Source organism: Poecilia mexicana, unplaced genomic scaffold (genome assembly GCF_051168715.1).
Source record: "Poecilia mexicana isolate PSO_F unplaced genomic scaffold, ASM5116871v1 scaffold_14, whole genome shotgun sequence".
NCBI lineage: Eukaryota > Metazoa > Chordata > Actinopteri > Cyprinodontiformes > Poeciliidae > Poecilia > Poecilia mexicana.
This window is the reverse complement of record NW_028263383.1, coordinates 24770265-24784410: the sequence shown is the minus strand read 5'-3', so window position 1 is coordinate 24784410 and position 14146 is coordinate 24770265. Positions and strand designations below refer to the sequence as shown.

Sequence of the window (14146 nt, the reverse complement as noted above, 5' to 3'; positions counted from 1 at the left end):
TATGATTTGTTGAACTGTTATACCTCCACAGATTATTCTGCTGCCTCCTAGATTCATCCCAGTCTTATTTGTGTTCTTCAAGCTTATATGCATTATACCCAACAGTAAACCACTGAATTACAATTTTCATTGATTTAAAAAAAATCACATTTTGACACAGTTTTCACTCTAAGACACCAATAAAGCTGATGACTGTATGACTGTCTTAGGTTTTTTTCAGTTATGAAGACCTTGACAGAAGATGAACTTTCAACCACTGACTGCAACAGCTTTACGTTTTAGTTGACAGTCTAGATGGCCCAGAAGAATAGGTCTGATAGTCTGATCTCTAAGGCCATAAATTAAAGAACTCAAGCATCTAGGGAATATAATCATTAATATATAAAGGAATCTATTTAATCGTAAAAAGCTTTCCCCTTGAACAATTTTTATAAGAGCTATAAGCATTGGGTTGTAAATAGTTGAGGACAGACTGAGGCATAGCTGCACCAAATGTAGCATCAGTGTTTTACGAGCCTTCAAGGCTGAAGCTTTCCCTGTAGATGCTGACCTGGCTGCTATTATTACACCAATATAGGAAGAAATGATTGCCATGGCTGCTGAAGCAAAAAGAATACCAGTGAAAGCATTGTCATAAACTTTAGACCTGGATCCAAGCTGCATTGCGAGATCAGAGCATAAACTTGTCATTTGCAGACTGTCTAGGTCTTCAAAAGGAAAATCCAACAGCAAAATACCACGGAAGATATTATGTAATGAACTCAAAGTCCAAACTGCAATAATTGCCAGTCTCGTGTTTCTGATGGTGACGATCATAGCATGTCTCAAAGGGAGGCAGACAGCTACACACCGCTCCAGAGACATCACCATCAGCGTTAGAGGAGAGATTACATTTGTGAGAATGCCTAAAACAATTAGCATGCCACAGACAGGATATGTTAGTGTAATTCTACAAACAGAAAGTAGAAACAGAACTTGACATACTGCTAACTGTGCAGTATCTGCAAGAAGAAGGTTAAACAGGAGAATATACCGACAGGTGTCACGAAAAACAGATTTACTTCTCAGAATGAACAAAATGGTTCCATTAATGAAGAGAAACACACATGATACGATTGTGCACAGAGCAAAGGTGGTCATTCTTTCCAATAACCCATCATCATCAAACGCAACAGAAATGTTAGACCGAGGCTGAGAGACAAAAGACATTTTGCAGCATATTTAAAATAAATAGAAATGTTAGATGTCACATTTCCTGACAAGTTTAGTCTCACAAGGTTTTTAAAAATATGCCTGTTTGTTGTCCAATAATTTCTTAAAAGAACCATTTGCATATGTAGGTACCCTGCCGATAGGAGTCGGTTTGGATTTCCATAATCTCACTGTTGATTTATGTACTCGTCATTCATATGATTCTCACATGATACATCACATGGCAACATGTCATCAGACCAGCAATATGACGAAGCAATTCCAATTCCCCAACTTTGTATCAAACCCAACAGCTGAGTTTAATTTAGTGATATATTACACTGATCAACACCACATCAATGAGCATCTTTCCACACCCTCATCTGCTGTTTGCAATAAGTCACTGAAGATCTGGAGTAGGCGTGGGTCATCTGGTCAGGGTCCTTGTTGGGGAATGAAATCTCAAGAGTCACCTGGGACTGAGGCTGGCATTTTGGTTTTCTTTGAATAGTTCAGATTTGTGTATTTTTTTCCTGGTTTTGGCTGGAGGACCACAGGGTTCTGACAGAGATGGGGTGTGTACGTGACCCTTGGTGGTGCCAGTTGTGAGTGTGGTTTGACTTTGCAGTGTGGGTGTAGGGGGTGAGGTTTGTACTGAGCTGGCACTGTTGGGTGCCTCTGTGTTCATAGAGTGGGATTGGTGGGGTGCCCGGTGCTACTTCGTATGGCACTGGCTACCTACAGGGAGAGGATTTTTGGAACTTCTGGAGCACTGGTTTAATATTTGTGTGCTCAATCTGGGGGTTGGGAAACAATTCCCACCCCCCATTTTGAGGTTCATGGGGGGTGGGAAGCATTGAGTTGTGAAAGGTGTCCTTTGGGGTGATGGAATTGTTTCATCCCTGGTCGGCTCTGGTTGGGTTACTCATTTGGATCGTGTTGGCTGTTTTTTGGCTCTGTCTCATAGAGTTGGGGATGGGATGGGCGGTTGGTGTCTTAACTGAGGTCGTTTGGGTTTGGGCAGTACCCAGCCCTGGTCTGATGGGCTGCTCTACTATTATGGGAGCATGGGTGGTCTGCTTGTCTCCACCCCAGAATGAAGGAGACTACCTCCTGGGTTCAGAGGCTGGTTGCCTCTCTGGAGTATTATTACCTGGACCTGGGAGCATGTATAGGGAGTTGTAAGTGTGTGTGCCTGTTTATCTGTCAGGTTGGGTATTGGGCTGCCCCATCTTCTGGATCAAGAAACCCACCAAACATGGGGCCTGTTTCCTCCCTCATCACACTCTCTGCCATTGGGTGGGACCTCTGCCCTGGGGTATAAAGCTGGATCTGCTCTGGGATGGTCAGCTGTCCCTGTGCTGTTGTTCTCACTGCTCCCATGTTCTGGGGAATGTTTGGATGTCGTCCACAGGTCATGGGAGTCAGATCTGCGGCATCTTTATTGAACATTCGAATTGAGAAACCGCTTACTCCCACAGGTGTTTGGATACACTCTGTAGGGCTGCAGTTGGCACGAAACATATTTTGTATTAATTAGTACCATGTACATTCCAGTGACATTATTGTATATGCATATGTTGTGTGCCACTGTGGTTTCTCGGTTTGTTTGTTTTTTCTTTCTCTTATGCAGGTGTAGCAGCAGGCTGTTGTCTTGTACTCTCTTCAAACTTCTTTCGCTCTTCTATTCTGAGATGCAAGATGGCTTCAATGTGTGTGGCTTTCCACTGGTTGTTACCTGTTTTATCTATGGTGACTCGTTTTCAAAAGACTTAGTCCTTCCCCTCTAACTGTATGAGCAGTTCAAACACTCAGTTGTTTCTTCTTTTTTCTTACATTTAGTCAAGTCTTTGGCAAATACACTTTTTTTCCAAAAGGTGTACACCAGGCATTCACACCCCATATAATAATATTGTGAGCCGTAGTTGGAAACAGACTCAATAGAGGCCGTTGTCATGATCATTCAGACATGTGGTGGAAGCCTACTGGGAATTTATACTCATTTCAATAAGCATTTAAAGAGAGAAACATATCACACAGATTCACTGGAAATCAGAAGTTATAAAGGGAACTTCTGCAGTGACAAATCTACCCACAGCTTTATACAAATGAATTTTTGTGCGCTGCAAGTTTCAGAAATTCTCCCTAACACAAAATTTCAGTATGAAAGCCACACACGCTTTTATACTTGAGGCTCCTGCTCTCTGTCACATAACTTTGATCCAATAAAGACAATTAAATGACTCTTCTTTAAAATTTATGTTCCTCTTTATTTTTATAGTTACATTTACAGACAGGTATACATACGTACTATGTGTTTCATTAGAATTCAATGGGAAAATGTAAACATAACTGAAAGGTTTTAGTTCGATGGCATTTGCTTTAATAGACTTATAAATGTCATAATATGTTGGACTTTATTCCTCCTCAGATTCTTCTGCTGTCTCTTACATTCCTCAGTCTTATTTATGGACCTTAGTTTATATGGATTATTCACAACAGTAAAACATTGCATTAAGACGTTTTGTTAATTCAAAATATAACCTCTAATACAATTTTCACTATATTTAAGACACTAATAAAGCTGATTATGACTGTGTAACAGTCTTTCTTTCACAGTTATAAAGACCTTGACGGAAGCTGAACTTTTCAACAACTGACAGCAACAACTTTACGTTTTAGATGACAACCTAGATGGCCCAGAAGAATAGGTCTGATAGTCTGATCTCTGAGGCCATAAATTAAAGAACTCAAACATCTAGGGAATAAAATCATTAATATATACAGAAATTTATGTAACCGTATAAACACAACAGTTTGAACAATTTTTATAAGAGCTACAAGCAATGGGTTGAAAATAGTTGAGGACAAACTGAGGCATAGCTGCACCAAATGTAGCACCAATGTATTACGAGCCTTCAAGGCTGAAGCTTTCCCTGTAGATGCTGACCTGGCTGCTATTATTACACCAACATAGGAAGAAATGATTGCCATGGCTGCTGAAGCAAACAGGAGCCCAGTGAAAGCACTGTCATAAACTTTTGACCTGGATCCAAGCAGCACTGTGCGATCAGTGCATAACTCTTTCATTTGCAGACTGTCTAGGTCTTCAAAAGGAACATCTAACAGCAAAATACCACGAAAAATATTATGTAAAGAACTCAAAGTCCAAACTGCAATAATTGCCAGTCTCGTGTTTCTGATGGTGACGATCATAGCATGTCTCAAAGGGAGGCAGACAGCTACACACCGCTCCAGAGACATCACCATCAGCGTTAGAGGAGAGATTACATTTGTGAGAATGCCTAAAACAGTTAGCATGCCACAGAGAGGATATGTTAGTGTAATTCTACAAACAGAAAGTAGAAACAGAACCTGAGATATTACTAACTGTGCAGTATCTGCAAGAAGAAGATTAAACAGGAGAATATACCGACAGGTGTCACGAAAAACAGATTTACTTCTCAGAATGAACAAAATGGTTCCATTAATGAAGAGAAACACACATGATACGATTGTGCACAGGGCAAAGGTGGTCATTCTTTCCAATAACCCATCATCATCAAACGCAACAGAAATGTTAGACCGAGGCTGAGAGACAAAAGACATTTTGCAGCATATTTAAAATAAATCAAATGTTTGATGTCACATTTCCTGACAAGTTTAGTCTCACAAAGTTTTTAAAAATATACCTGTTTATTGTCCAATAATTTCTTAAAAGAACCATTTGCATATGTAGGTACCCTGCCGATAGGAGCCGGTTTGCATTTCCGTATGGGGAGAGCTTGCCTATAGTTTCCTTCATCTCACTGTTGATTTATGTACTCTTCACTCATATGATTCTCACATGATACATCACATGGCAACATGTCATCAGACCAGCAATATGAGGAAGCAATTCCAATTCCCCTACTTTGTATCAGCTGAGTTTAATTTAGTGATATATTACACTGATCAACACCACATCAATGAGCGTCTCTCCACACCCTCATCTGCTGTTTGCAATAAGACACTGAAGATCTGGAGTAGGCGTGGGTCATCTGGTCAGGGTCCTTGTTGGGGAATGAATTGTCAAGAGTCACCTGGGACTGAGGCTGGCATTTTGGTTTTCTTTGAATAGTTCAGATTTGTGTATTTTTTTTCCTGGTTTTGGCTGGAGGACCACAGGGTTCTGACAGAGATGGGTTTGCTGGGGGTGTGTACGTGACCCTGGGTGGTGCCAGTTGTGAGTGTGGTTTGACTTTGCAGTGTGGGTGTATAGGGGTGAGGTTTGTACTGAGCTGGCACTGTTGGGTGCCTCTGTGTTCATAGAGTGGGATTGGTGGGGTGCCCGGTGCTACTTCGTGTGGCACTGGCTACCTACAGGGAGAGGATTTTTGGAACTTCTGGAGCACTGGTTTAATATTTGTGTGCTCAATCTGGGGGTTGGGAAACAATTCCCACCCCCCATTTTGAGGTTCATGGGGGGTGGGAAGCATTGAGTTGTGAAAGGTGTCCTTTGGGGTGATGGAATTGTTTCATCCCGGGTCGGCTCTGGTTGGGTTACTCATTTGGATCGTGTTGGCTGTTTTTTGGCTCTGTCTCATAGAGTTGGGGATGGGATGGGCGGTTGGTGTCTTAACTGAGGTCGTTTGGGTTTGGGCAGTACCCAGCCCTGGTCTGATGGGCTGCTCTACTATTATGGGAGCATGGGTGGTCTGCTTGTCTCCACCCCAGAATGAAGGAGACTACCTCCTGGGTTCAGAGGCTGGTTGCCTCTCTGGAGTATTATTACCTGGACCTGGGAGCATGTATAGGGAGTTGTAAGTGTGTGTGCCTGTTTATCTGTCAGGTTGGGTATTGGGCTGCCCCATCTTCTGGATCAAGAAACCCACCAAACATGGGGCCTGTTTCCTCCCTCATCACACTCTCTGCCATTGGGTGGGACCTCTGCCCTGGGGTATAAAGCTGGATCTGCTCTGGGATGGTCAGCTGTCCCTGTGCTGTTGTTCTCACTGCTCCCATGTTCTGGGGGATGTTTGGATGTCGTCCACAGGTCATGGGAGTCAGATCTGCGGCATCTTTATTGAACATTCGAATTGAGAAACCGCTTACTCCCACAGGTGTTTGGATACACTCTGTAGGGCTGCAGTTGGCACGAAACATATTTTGTATTAATTAGTACCATGTACATTCCAGTGACATTATTGTATATGCATATGTTGTGTGCCACTGTGGTTTCTCGGTTTGTTTGTTTTTTCTTTCTCTTATGCAGGTGTAGCAGCAGGCTGTTGTCTTGTACTCTCTTCAAACTTATTTTGCTCTTCTACTCTGAGATGCAAGATGGCTTCAATGTGTGTGGCTTTCCACTGGTTGTTACCTGTTTTATCTATGGTGACTCGTTTTCAAAAGACTTAGTCCTTCCCCTCTAACTGTATGAGCAGTTCAAACACTCAGTTGTTTCTTCTTTTTTCTTACATTTAGTCAAGTCTTTGGCAAATGCACTTTTTTTCCAAAATGTGTACACCAGGCATTCACACCCCATATAATAATATTGTGAGCCGTAGTTGGAAACAGACTCAATAGAGGCCGTTGTCATGATCATTCAGACATGTGGTGGAAGCCTACTGGGAATTTATACTCATTTCAATAAGCATTTAAAGAGAGAAACATATCACACAGATTCACTGGAAATCAGAAGTTATAAAGGGAACTTCTGCAGTGACAAATCTACCCACAGCTTTATACAAATGAATTTTTGTGCGCTGCAAGTTTCAGAAATTCTCCCTAACACAAAATTTCAGTATGAAAGCTACACACGCTTTTATACTTGAGGCTCCTGCTCTCTGTCACATAACTTTGATCCAATAAAGACAATTAAATGACTCTTCTTTAAAATTTATGTTCCTCTTTATTTTTATAGTTACATTTACAGACAGGTATACATACGTACTATGTGTTTCATTAGAATTCAATGGGAAAATGTAAACATAACTGAAAGGTTTGAGTTCGATGGCATTTGCTTTAATAGACTTATAAATGTCATAATATGTTGGACTTTATTCCTCCTCAGATTCTTCTGCTGTCTCTTACATTCCTCAGTCTTATTTATGGACCTTAGTTTATATGGATTATTCACAACAGTAAAACATTGCATTAAGACGTTTTGTTAATTCAAAATATAACCTCTAATACAATTTTCACTATATTTAAGACACTAATAAAGCTGATTATGACTGTGTAACAGTCTTTCTTTCACAGTTATAAAGACCTTGACGGAAGCTGAACTTTTCAACAACTGACAGCAACAACTTTACGTTTTAGATGAGAACCTAGATGGCCCAGAAGAATAGGTCTGATAGTCTGATCTCTGAGGCCATAAATTAAAGAACTCAAACATCTAGGGAATAAAATCATTAATATATACAGAAATTTATGTAACCGTATAAACACAACAGTTTGAACAATTTTTATAAGAGCTACAAGCAATGGGTTGAAAATAGTTGAGGACAAACTGAGGCATAGCTGCACCAAATGTAGCACCAATGTATTACGAGCCTTCAAGGCTGAAGCTTTCCCTGTAGATGCTGACCTGGCTGCTATTATTACACCAACATAGGAAGAAATGATTGCCATGGCTGCTGAAGCAAACAGGAGCCCAGTGAAAGCACTGTCATAAACTTTTGACCTGGATCCAAGCAGCACTGTGCGATCAGTGCATAACGCTTTCATTTGCAGACTGTCTAGGTCTTCAAAAGGAAAATCTAACAGCAAAATACCACGAAAAATATTATGTAAAGAACTCAAAGTCCAAACTGCAATAATTGCCAGTCTCGTGTTTCTGATGGTGACGATCATAGCATGTCTCAAAGGGAGGCAGACAGCTACACACCGCTCCAGAGACATCACCATCAGCGTTAGAGGAGAGATTACATTTGTGAGAATGCCTAAAACAATTAGCATGCCACAGACAGGATATGTTAGTGTAATTCTACAAACAGAAAGTAGAAACAGAACCTGAGATATTACTAACTGTGCAGTATCTGCAAGAAGAAGGTTAAACAGGAGAATATACCGACAGGTGTCACGAAAAACAGATTTACTTCTCAGAATGAACAAAATGGTTCCATTAATGAAGAGAAACACACAGGATGGGATTGTAGACAGACTGAATGTGATCACTCTTTCTAGTAACCCAACATCATCAAACTCAATAGAAATGTTAGACCGAGGCTGAGAGACAAAATACATTTTGCAGCATAATTAAAACAATTACATTTTGATGTCACATGTTTTGAAAAATTTAGATTCTAATAGGTTTTAAAAACCATGCCTGTTTATTTTCCAAAAACCCCTTAAATGAAGCCTTCAGCTATGTAGGTACCCTGCCACTAGGAGCCAGTTTGTATTTCCATATGGGCAGAGCTTGTCTAAAGAGTTTCTTTTATCTCACTTTAGATTTATGTCCTCTGTACTCATTTCATTCTCACCTGATGCATCACATGGCAAAATGTCCCTTGAGATCTTTCCATGCCCTTATTCCCCATTTTCTATTTGGACTTGGAAGCCGTGGAGGAGGAGTGGGCCTTCTGATCAAGTCCTGGGCTGGAGTAGGTTGTTAATTGCAAACTTTGGTTGACGGTTCGATCCTCACTCCCTCTGTCATTGTGTCCTCAGGTAAGACACTTTGCCAGCCTTGCCAGGTGGTGGTGATCAGAGGGCCTGGTGGTGCCAGTGCATGGCAGTTTCACCTGCAGTAGTATCTATCCAGTAGCTTGCCTCCATCGGCATGGGAATGCATGAACAGACTTCATCAGACAGTCAACACATGGGTTTTGTACCAGGACCATCCATCCATTTTCTAACACCCTTGTCCCTAGTGGGGTCGGGAGGGTTGCTGGTGCCTATCTCCAGCGAACGTTTTGGGGGAGAGGCGGGGGTCACCCTGGACAGGTCGCCAGTCTGTCACAGGGCAACACAGAGACAGACAGGGCAAACAACCTTGCACACACACACACGCACGCACACACACACACACACACCCCCACACACACACACACACACACACACACACACACACACACACACACACACACACACACACACACACACACACACACACACACACACACCTAGGAGAATTTAGAGAGACCAACTTACCTGACAGTCATGTTTTTGGACTGTGGGAGGAAGCCAGAGTACCCGGAGAGAACCCACCATGCACAGGGAGGACACGCAAACTCCATACAGAAATTCTGGAATTGAACCCAGGACCTTCGTGCTACCAACTGCGCCACTGTGCACCGTACCAGGACCAATGACAAGAAATGCAGAAACAGTGCAGAAACAGCCTGGCTCCCATGCACCTGCAGATTCAGATTTCTCAAGCATGCATTAAGGTGTCAAAGCAACACTCCAAGTAGCATTCTTTTTTTGATGTAATCTCAAAAAAGTCATTTTTACATAATATTGCCCGTTTAAGGAATGCAGCATGTCAGTACAGAATGCAGACAATAGTGAGAGGGGAAAAAATCACTGAATAAGAACCAAATAAACTATGTCAGTATAAACCTGGCTTCTAGATGTTCTATGCACAGTAAAACCAGCAACTACATTTCTAATGAATGCCATCAAACACCATTTGTTTTTGGACTTGCATGTTTTTTATAAGGAGAAGTCAAAACATCCAGTGCAGTGCTTATTGTATTTAGTTACTTTCTTATCAAACTGTGAATGGATGAAATTGGTGTGGCTTTTGAAATAAAAAACTCTATCAAAAGAGTTGTTTAAAAGAAAAAAAACACTTACTGATGGTAAGGATGTAAAAAGTACTCTACAATAAGATACCTAATTGTATCTCAGAAGACATGCTGGAGACACCACCACTGACAGTCAAATTTAATGAAATAAAACTTGACAAAAGGCCAAGCAATGTTTAACAAGTATGGAATCAATTACATCAAGGTTCAAATGCTCTTGAAGAAATAATTTTAAATACTTCAATATGGATAAATAATTTACTAAGACAATAACTTTATTTTATGTATTGATTTTTTTTTCTAACCAAACAAGAACATGGGTTGGTAATAGTCAAGAGATATAAAAAAAAAGCCATCAAGTATAAAAATTATAAATGTTGAAGTTGATGATTTGATTTCCTTATGCCTTTGTCATTTGTTCCTTTTATAATAATTTCAATTAAAACCAGATTTGATCATCTTTCTTTTACCAAATAAAAACAATGTGTTGATAATTTTCAAAAGATATAAAAACGTCTTCAAAAATATAAAAATGTGTTGTGATGAATAATTTGATATTCTTATGCCACATCATAGATCACAATAAACATAATTTGTCAGATAATGAAATTAACAGGTTTTTATTTAGCTTTCAGGAGACAATGTTGATAACATTTACATGAAAACACATAGAAACAGTGATGAGATGAACATTAAAGACATAGAAGCAGCTCAGGTAAAAGTAGCACAGCAAAAATACTATTCAAATCATCAAATGCAGCTTTCACTATTCAAAGCTGCATTGTAAAGCAATTTTGAATTCTATTGAACAAATTTCTCTAGGATGGTCACTCATCTGCCTAAACACCAAATTACTATAGTCTGATCATCTTTGTATGGTTTGTTCTTTAGGTTTTCCATTTCCAAACAGAATCACAAAAAGAAATAACTATGTTCTTTTGGGGTTTTTATTAGTTTTCAAAACCTAAATAAAAACACTAAAATCCAGAGAATTTGATTCTTGGCTCAGCTATCCTGATCCAAAATAAAATATGCAATTGTTTTAATATGTAGCCATACTGGAAATGACAGAAGTCACCAAAGAAGAGTTTGTTCACAGTTGTGACATGAAGACTCTAGTGTGATAAATCTTTACCCAACTCATTCTCAATGAAATATGTTGACTCCCTTAGACATTTCCATGGTGAGATTTGGGCTGTTTAAGTGTATAATGTGCACTGTTTAAACATAATGCGCCTAAAGTTCACATCATGATTTCTGGTTCTGCTTGGTCCCCAATAGTATACTAACAAAATATAAAACTTATCTTTGATTTCACCATTAAATTAATTTTTTTTAAGTCTTCTCTGTTTTTGCTGTTGACATTTGTTTGCTTTAGTTTTAAAACAAAAAAAAATTAACAATTATTTGTTTTTGTTTGGAAACAAAACAAACTGCACACCAATTTCAGGGGAATGTTAATTAGGCCTTTCACTTTGTATTCTCTTTCTAAAGTAAAATTATTAGATCACATTCTGTTAAGGTCTGTAAATATTTTAAACTAGTATATTAAGACAAAACTGTTACTGATAGTTAGCAAGACACATACTTTATTTATACAGCTGGTTCATTAAAATAATTTGAAAAAAAAAAAAAAATTTAAAATTCAGGTGGTAAATAAATTAAGCAAGTGATATACATGAAAAAGAAAAATTATTGAATTTGAGTTAGATTTTAAAGTAACATCACAACTTTCACTGAAATTAAATATATTGTCACAATGGAGATCATGGGTCTATTGCCTGTGAATTTTATTTTCAGTTTTAAACCTTATTCTTAATTTTCTTAAAAACTTAAGATGAAAATATATATCAGGGAAAACATAAATAGAAAACATCTTTATTCCAGACATAACTCTGAAAGTTTCTTTTTAACCTGCCAATGTATTATTTTGGGTTGTAGAAGACATCTGGTGGTGAACTGCCCCTTTTTCCTTTGACGGCAACAAACCCATTGTCCAAGTGGATTCTGGACCCTGTGCCTCCAGACTTCAGAAAGACACAAATGTTTCAAACACTACTAGCCACTGATTTTAACTTTCATTCGACAACACAGATAATACAAAAGAGCATGTCTGATGGTCTGATCTCTTAGCCCATAGATTAGAGAACTCAAACATCTGGGGAAGATAATAAAACAAACATAAAAAACACTCTGAACCCATAAAAATGCCACTCTTGTTAGGACTTTTGAAAGAGCTATAATTAGCGGGTTATTAATAGTGGAGGAAAGACTCAGGCCCAGTTGAACCAGGTGCAACAGCAGGGTGTTACGGGCCTTATGAGCTAAAGCTTTGTCTGTGGAGGCTGACCTGGCCGCTATAATGACACTAACATAGGAGAAAGTTGTAGCAACACCAGCTGACACAAACACAACACATGTATAGGCCCTGTCATATTCTGCAGTTACAGCACCAAGCACCAAAGCGAAATTAGAACAAACATCTTCTACTTCCCAACTCTCCATTTTCTCTAAAGAAAACTCTAAAAACATCAAAACACGAGTGAGATTGTTCAGTGAACTGACAGCCCAAATTGCAATGATTACCACAGTTGTGTTTCTGACGGTGATGATGGAAGAGTGCCTCAGTGGGTAGCACACAGCCACATATCTCTCTAATGGCATTACCACCAGTGTTAGGGGAGAAATCCCAGTCGTAAGATTGGCAAGCATGCTAAGGACAGTACACAGCGAATAAGCCAGTTTGACTCTGCACACTGACAGTAAGAACTGCATTTGACTCTGCGCCAGCTGGACAGTGTCTGCCAGAAGAAGGTTGTAGAGTAGAATGTAACGACAGGTGTCACGAAACACAGGTTTGCTCCTCAGCGTGAACAGAATGGTCCCATTGATGTAGAGAAAAACAAACGATGGAACTGTAGACAGGGTGGAAATTAGTGCTATCCTCAACAGATCCTGGTTCTGACTTGCTGTTGTCATGTTGGACTCAGACTGTGACACATTGAACATGCTGAAGAAACTAGTTGTACTTCACCTGTTGGTTAAAACAAACATTCAGTTAGACATTGAAGTTAAATGTAAACATTAAAAAGGAATGGCAGGTAGAAAAATCCATAAGTCATAGAAAGACCATTCACCTGTGCAGAACTGAGCTTAATGTCATGGCATGTTATCCGACTTTTCTTTACTCCAGTGGAGATGACAAGTTCTGATCTCTACAAGTGGTCCCATGACACATCACATGTTAGCGTTGTTTACTAATGAATGACATAATCCCAGTTGTGCAACAGAGCTCATGTTTTATTTCTCGATTTTGCTACTGATTTAATTCAAGTGAATAATTTGAATCACCACCGTATATGCAGAATTCATCATTTTTGTAAAGGGCAAATTCACAGCCAGCATAATGTAATTAAATGCAGTCTTAATCTGACTACATCTGTGTAATCAGACTGAGACCCAATTAAAAACATTCAAATTTGGCACAAGTTACATTCAGTTAGATCTTTATCTACCATAACATTAAGACAATTTGAAGAAGGCATCAATGTTTGCATTAAGGCACCGGTGGTCAAGTGTAGTATAAACAAGGAAAGATTAGGGTTTGTGGAAACCTTTTTTTAAAACTTAGACTTATTTGGCATTATGGAGACTCTGCCTCCTTTCCATAAGTGGAAAATGACATTGGAGAGCAAAACTTATATTGATATTTTAAGGAGATGCAACAGATGTTGCATCTTTTCATTTGTTTAATTTTCTTTTTTTTTAAATACACAATATACATAGTGCCATGCGTTTGTTAAAATGCTAAAGAGAAATATTTTCATACATCTCTGTCTATCACATTTTTTAATACATAAGAACAAGGATGCTCCACAGATCCATATTAAGTAGACAACATGCTACAAGTCCCCTACCAGGTGTAAATTATTGATCCTGTTATCCTTGAATTGAGTATTAAACAGGAAGGAACAGAAGGCCGAGTTAACAGCTGTTCAACTCTATAACCATCACTGCTCCCAACAAACTAATTTCAAATTAAGATTTGTGCTGTGATTTCCACATCTCTGTTGTTCGCACACTTTATTCTCATTTATTGTTGTTTTTTAATGGATAAAATGCCAAATTTGACATTTAAAAAAAAAGTGTCCTAAGTTACACATTCCTTTGAACCGTACGTATGTTATTTTAAATGTTTTACACATGCTATATTTTTG

General features: G+C 39.2%; 4 protein-coding genes across 4 annotated transcripts; all 4 read right to left on the bottom strand.

Annotated features, from left to right (window-relative positions):
• Nucleotides 1-249: 249 nt before the first annotated feature.
• Nucleotides 250-1209, bottom strand: LOC106922283 (odorant receptor 131-2-like). The gene has a single exon (XM_014994564.2). It carries the CDS (start codon nucleotides 1207-1209, stop codon nucleotides 250-252), a length of 960 nt encoding a protein of 319 aa, XP_014850050.2.
• A 2239-nt stretch (nucleotides 1210-3448) lies between these two features.
• LOC148155592 (odorant receptor 131-2-like) lies at nucleotides 3449-6479 on the bottom strand. Its single transcript, XM_088012413.1, has one exon. It carries the CDS (start codon nucleotides 4798-4800, stop codon nucleotides 3841-3843), a length of 960 nt encoding a protein of 319 aa, XP_087868539.1. The 5' UTR covers nucleotides 4801-6479; the 3' UTR covers nucleotides 3449-3840.
• Nucleotides 6480-7226: 747 nt separating this feature from the next.
• On the bottom strand, nucleotides 7227-8421 carry LOC148155591 (odorant receptor 131-2-like). Its single transcript, XM_088012414.1, has one exon. It carries the CDS (start codon nucleotides 8419-8421, stop codon nucleotides 7462-7464), a length of 960 nt encoding a protein of 319 aa, XP_087868540.1. The 3' UTR covers nucleotides 7227-7461.
• Nucleotides 8422-11987: 3566 nt separating this feature from the next.
• LOC106922277 (odorant receptor 131-2-like) lies at nucleotides 11988-12938 on the bottom strand. The gene has a single exon (XM_014994559.2). The coding sequence runs from the start codon at nucleotides 12936-12938 to the stop codon at nucleotides 11988-11990; it is 951 nt and encodes a 316-aa protein (XP_014850045.1).
• Nucleotides 12939-14146: the final 1208 nt, after the last annotated feature.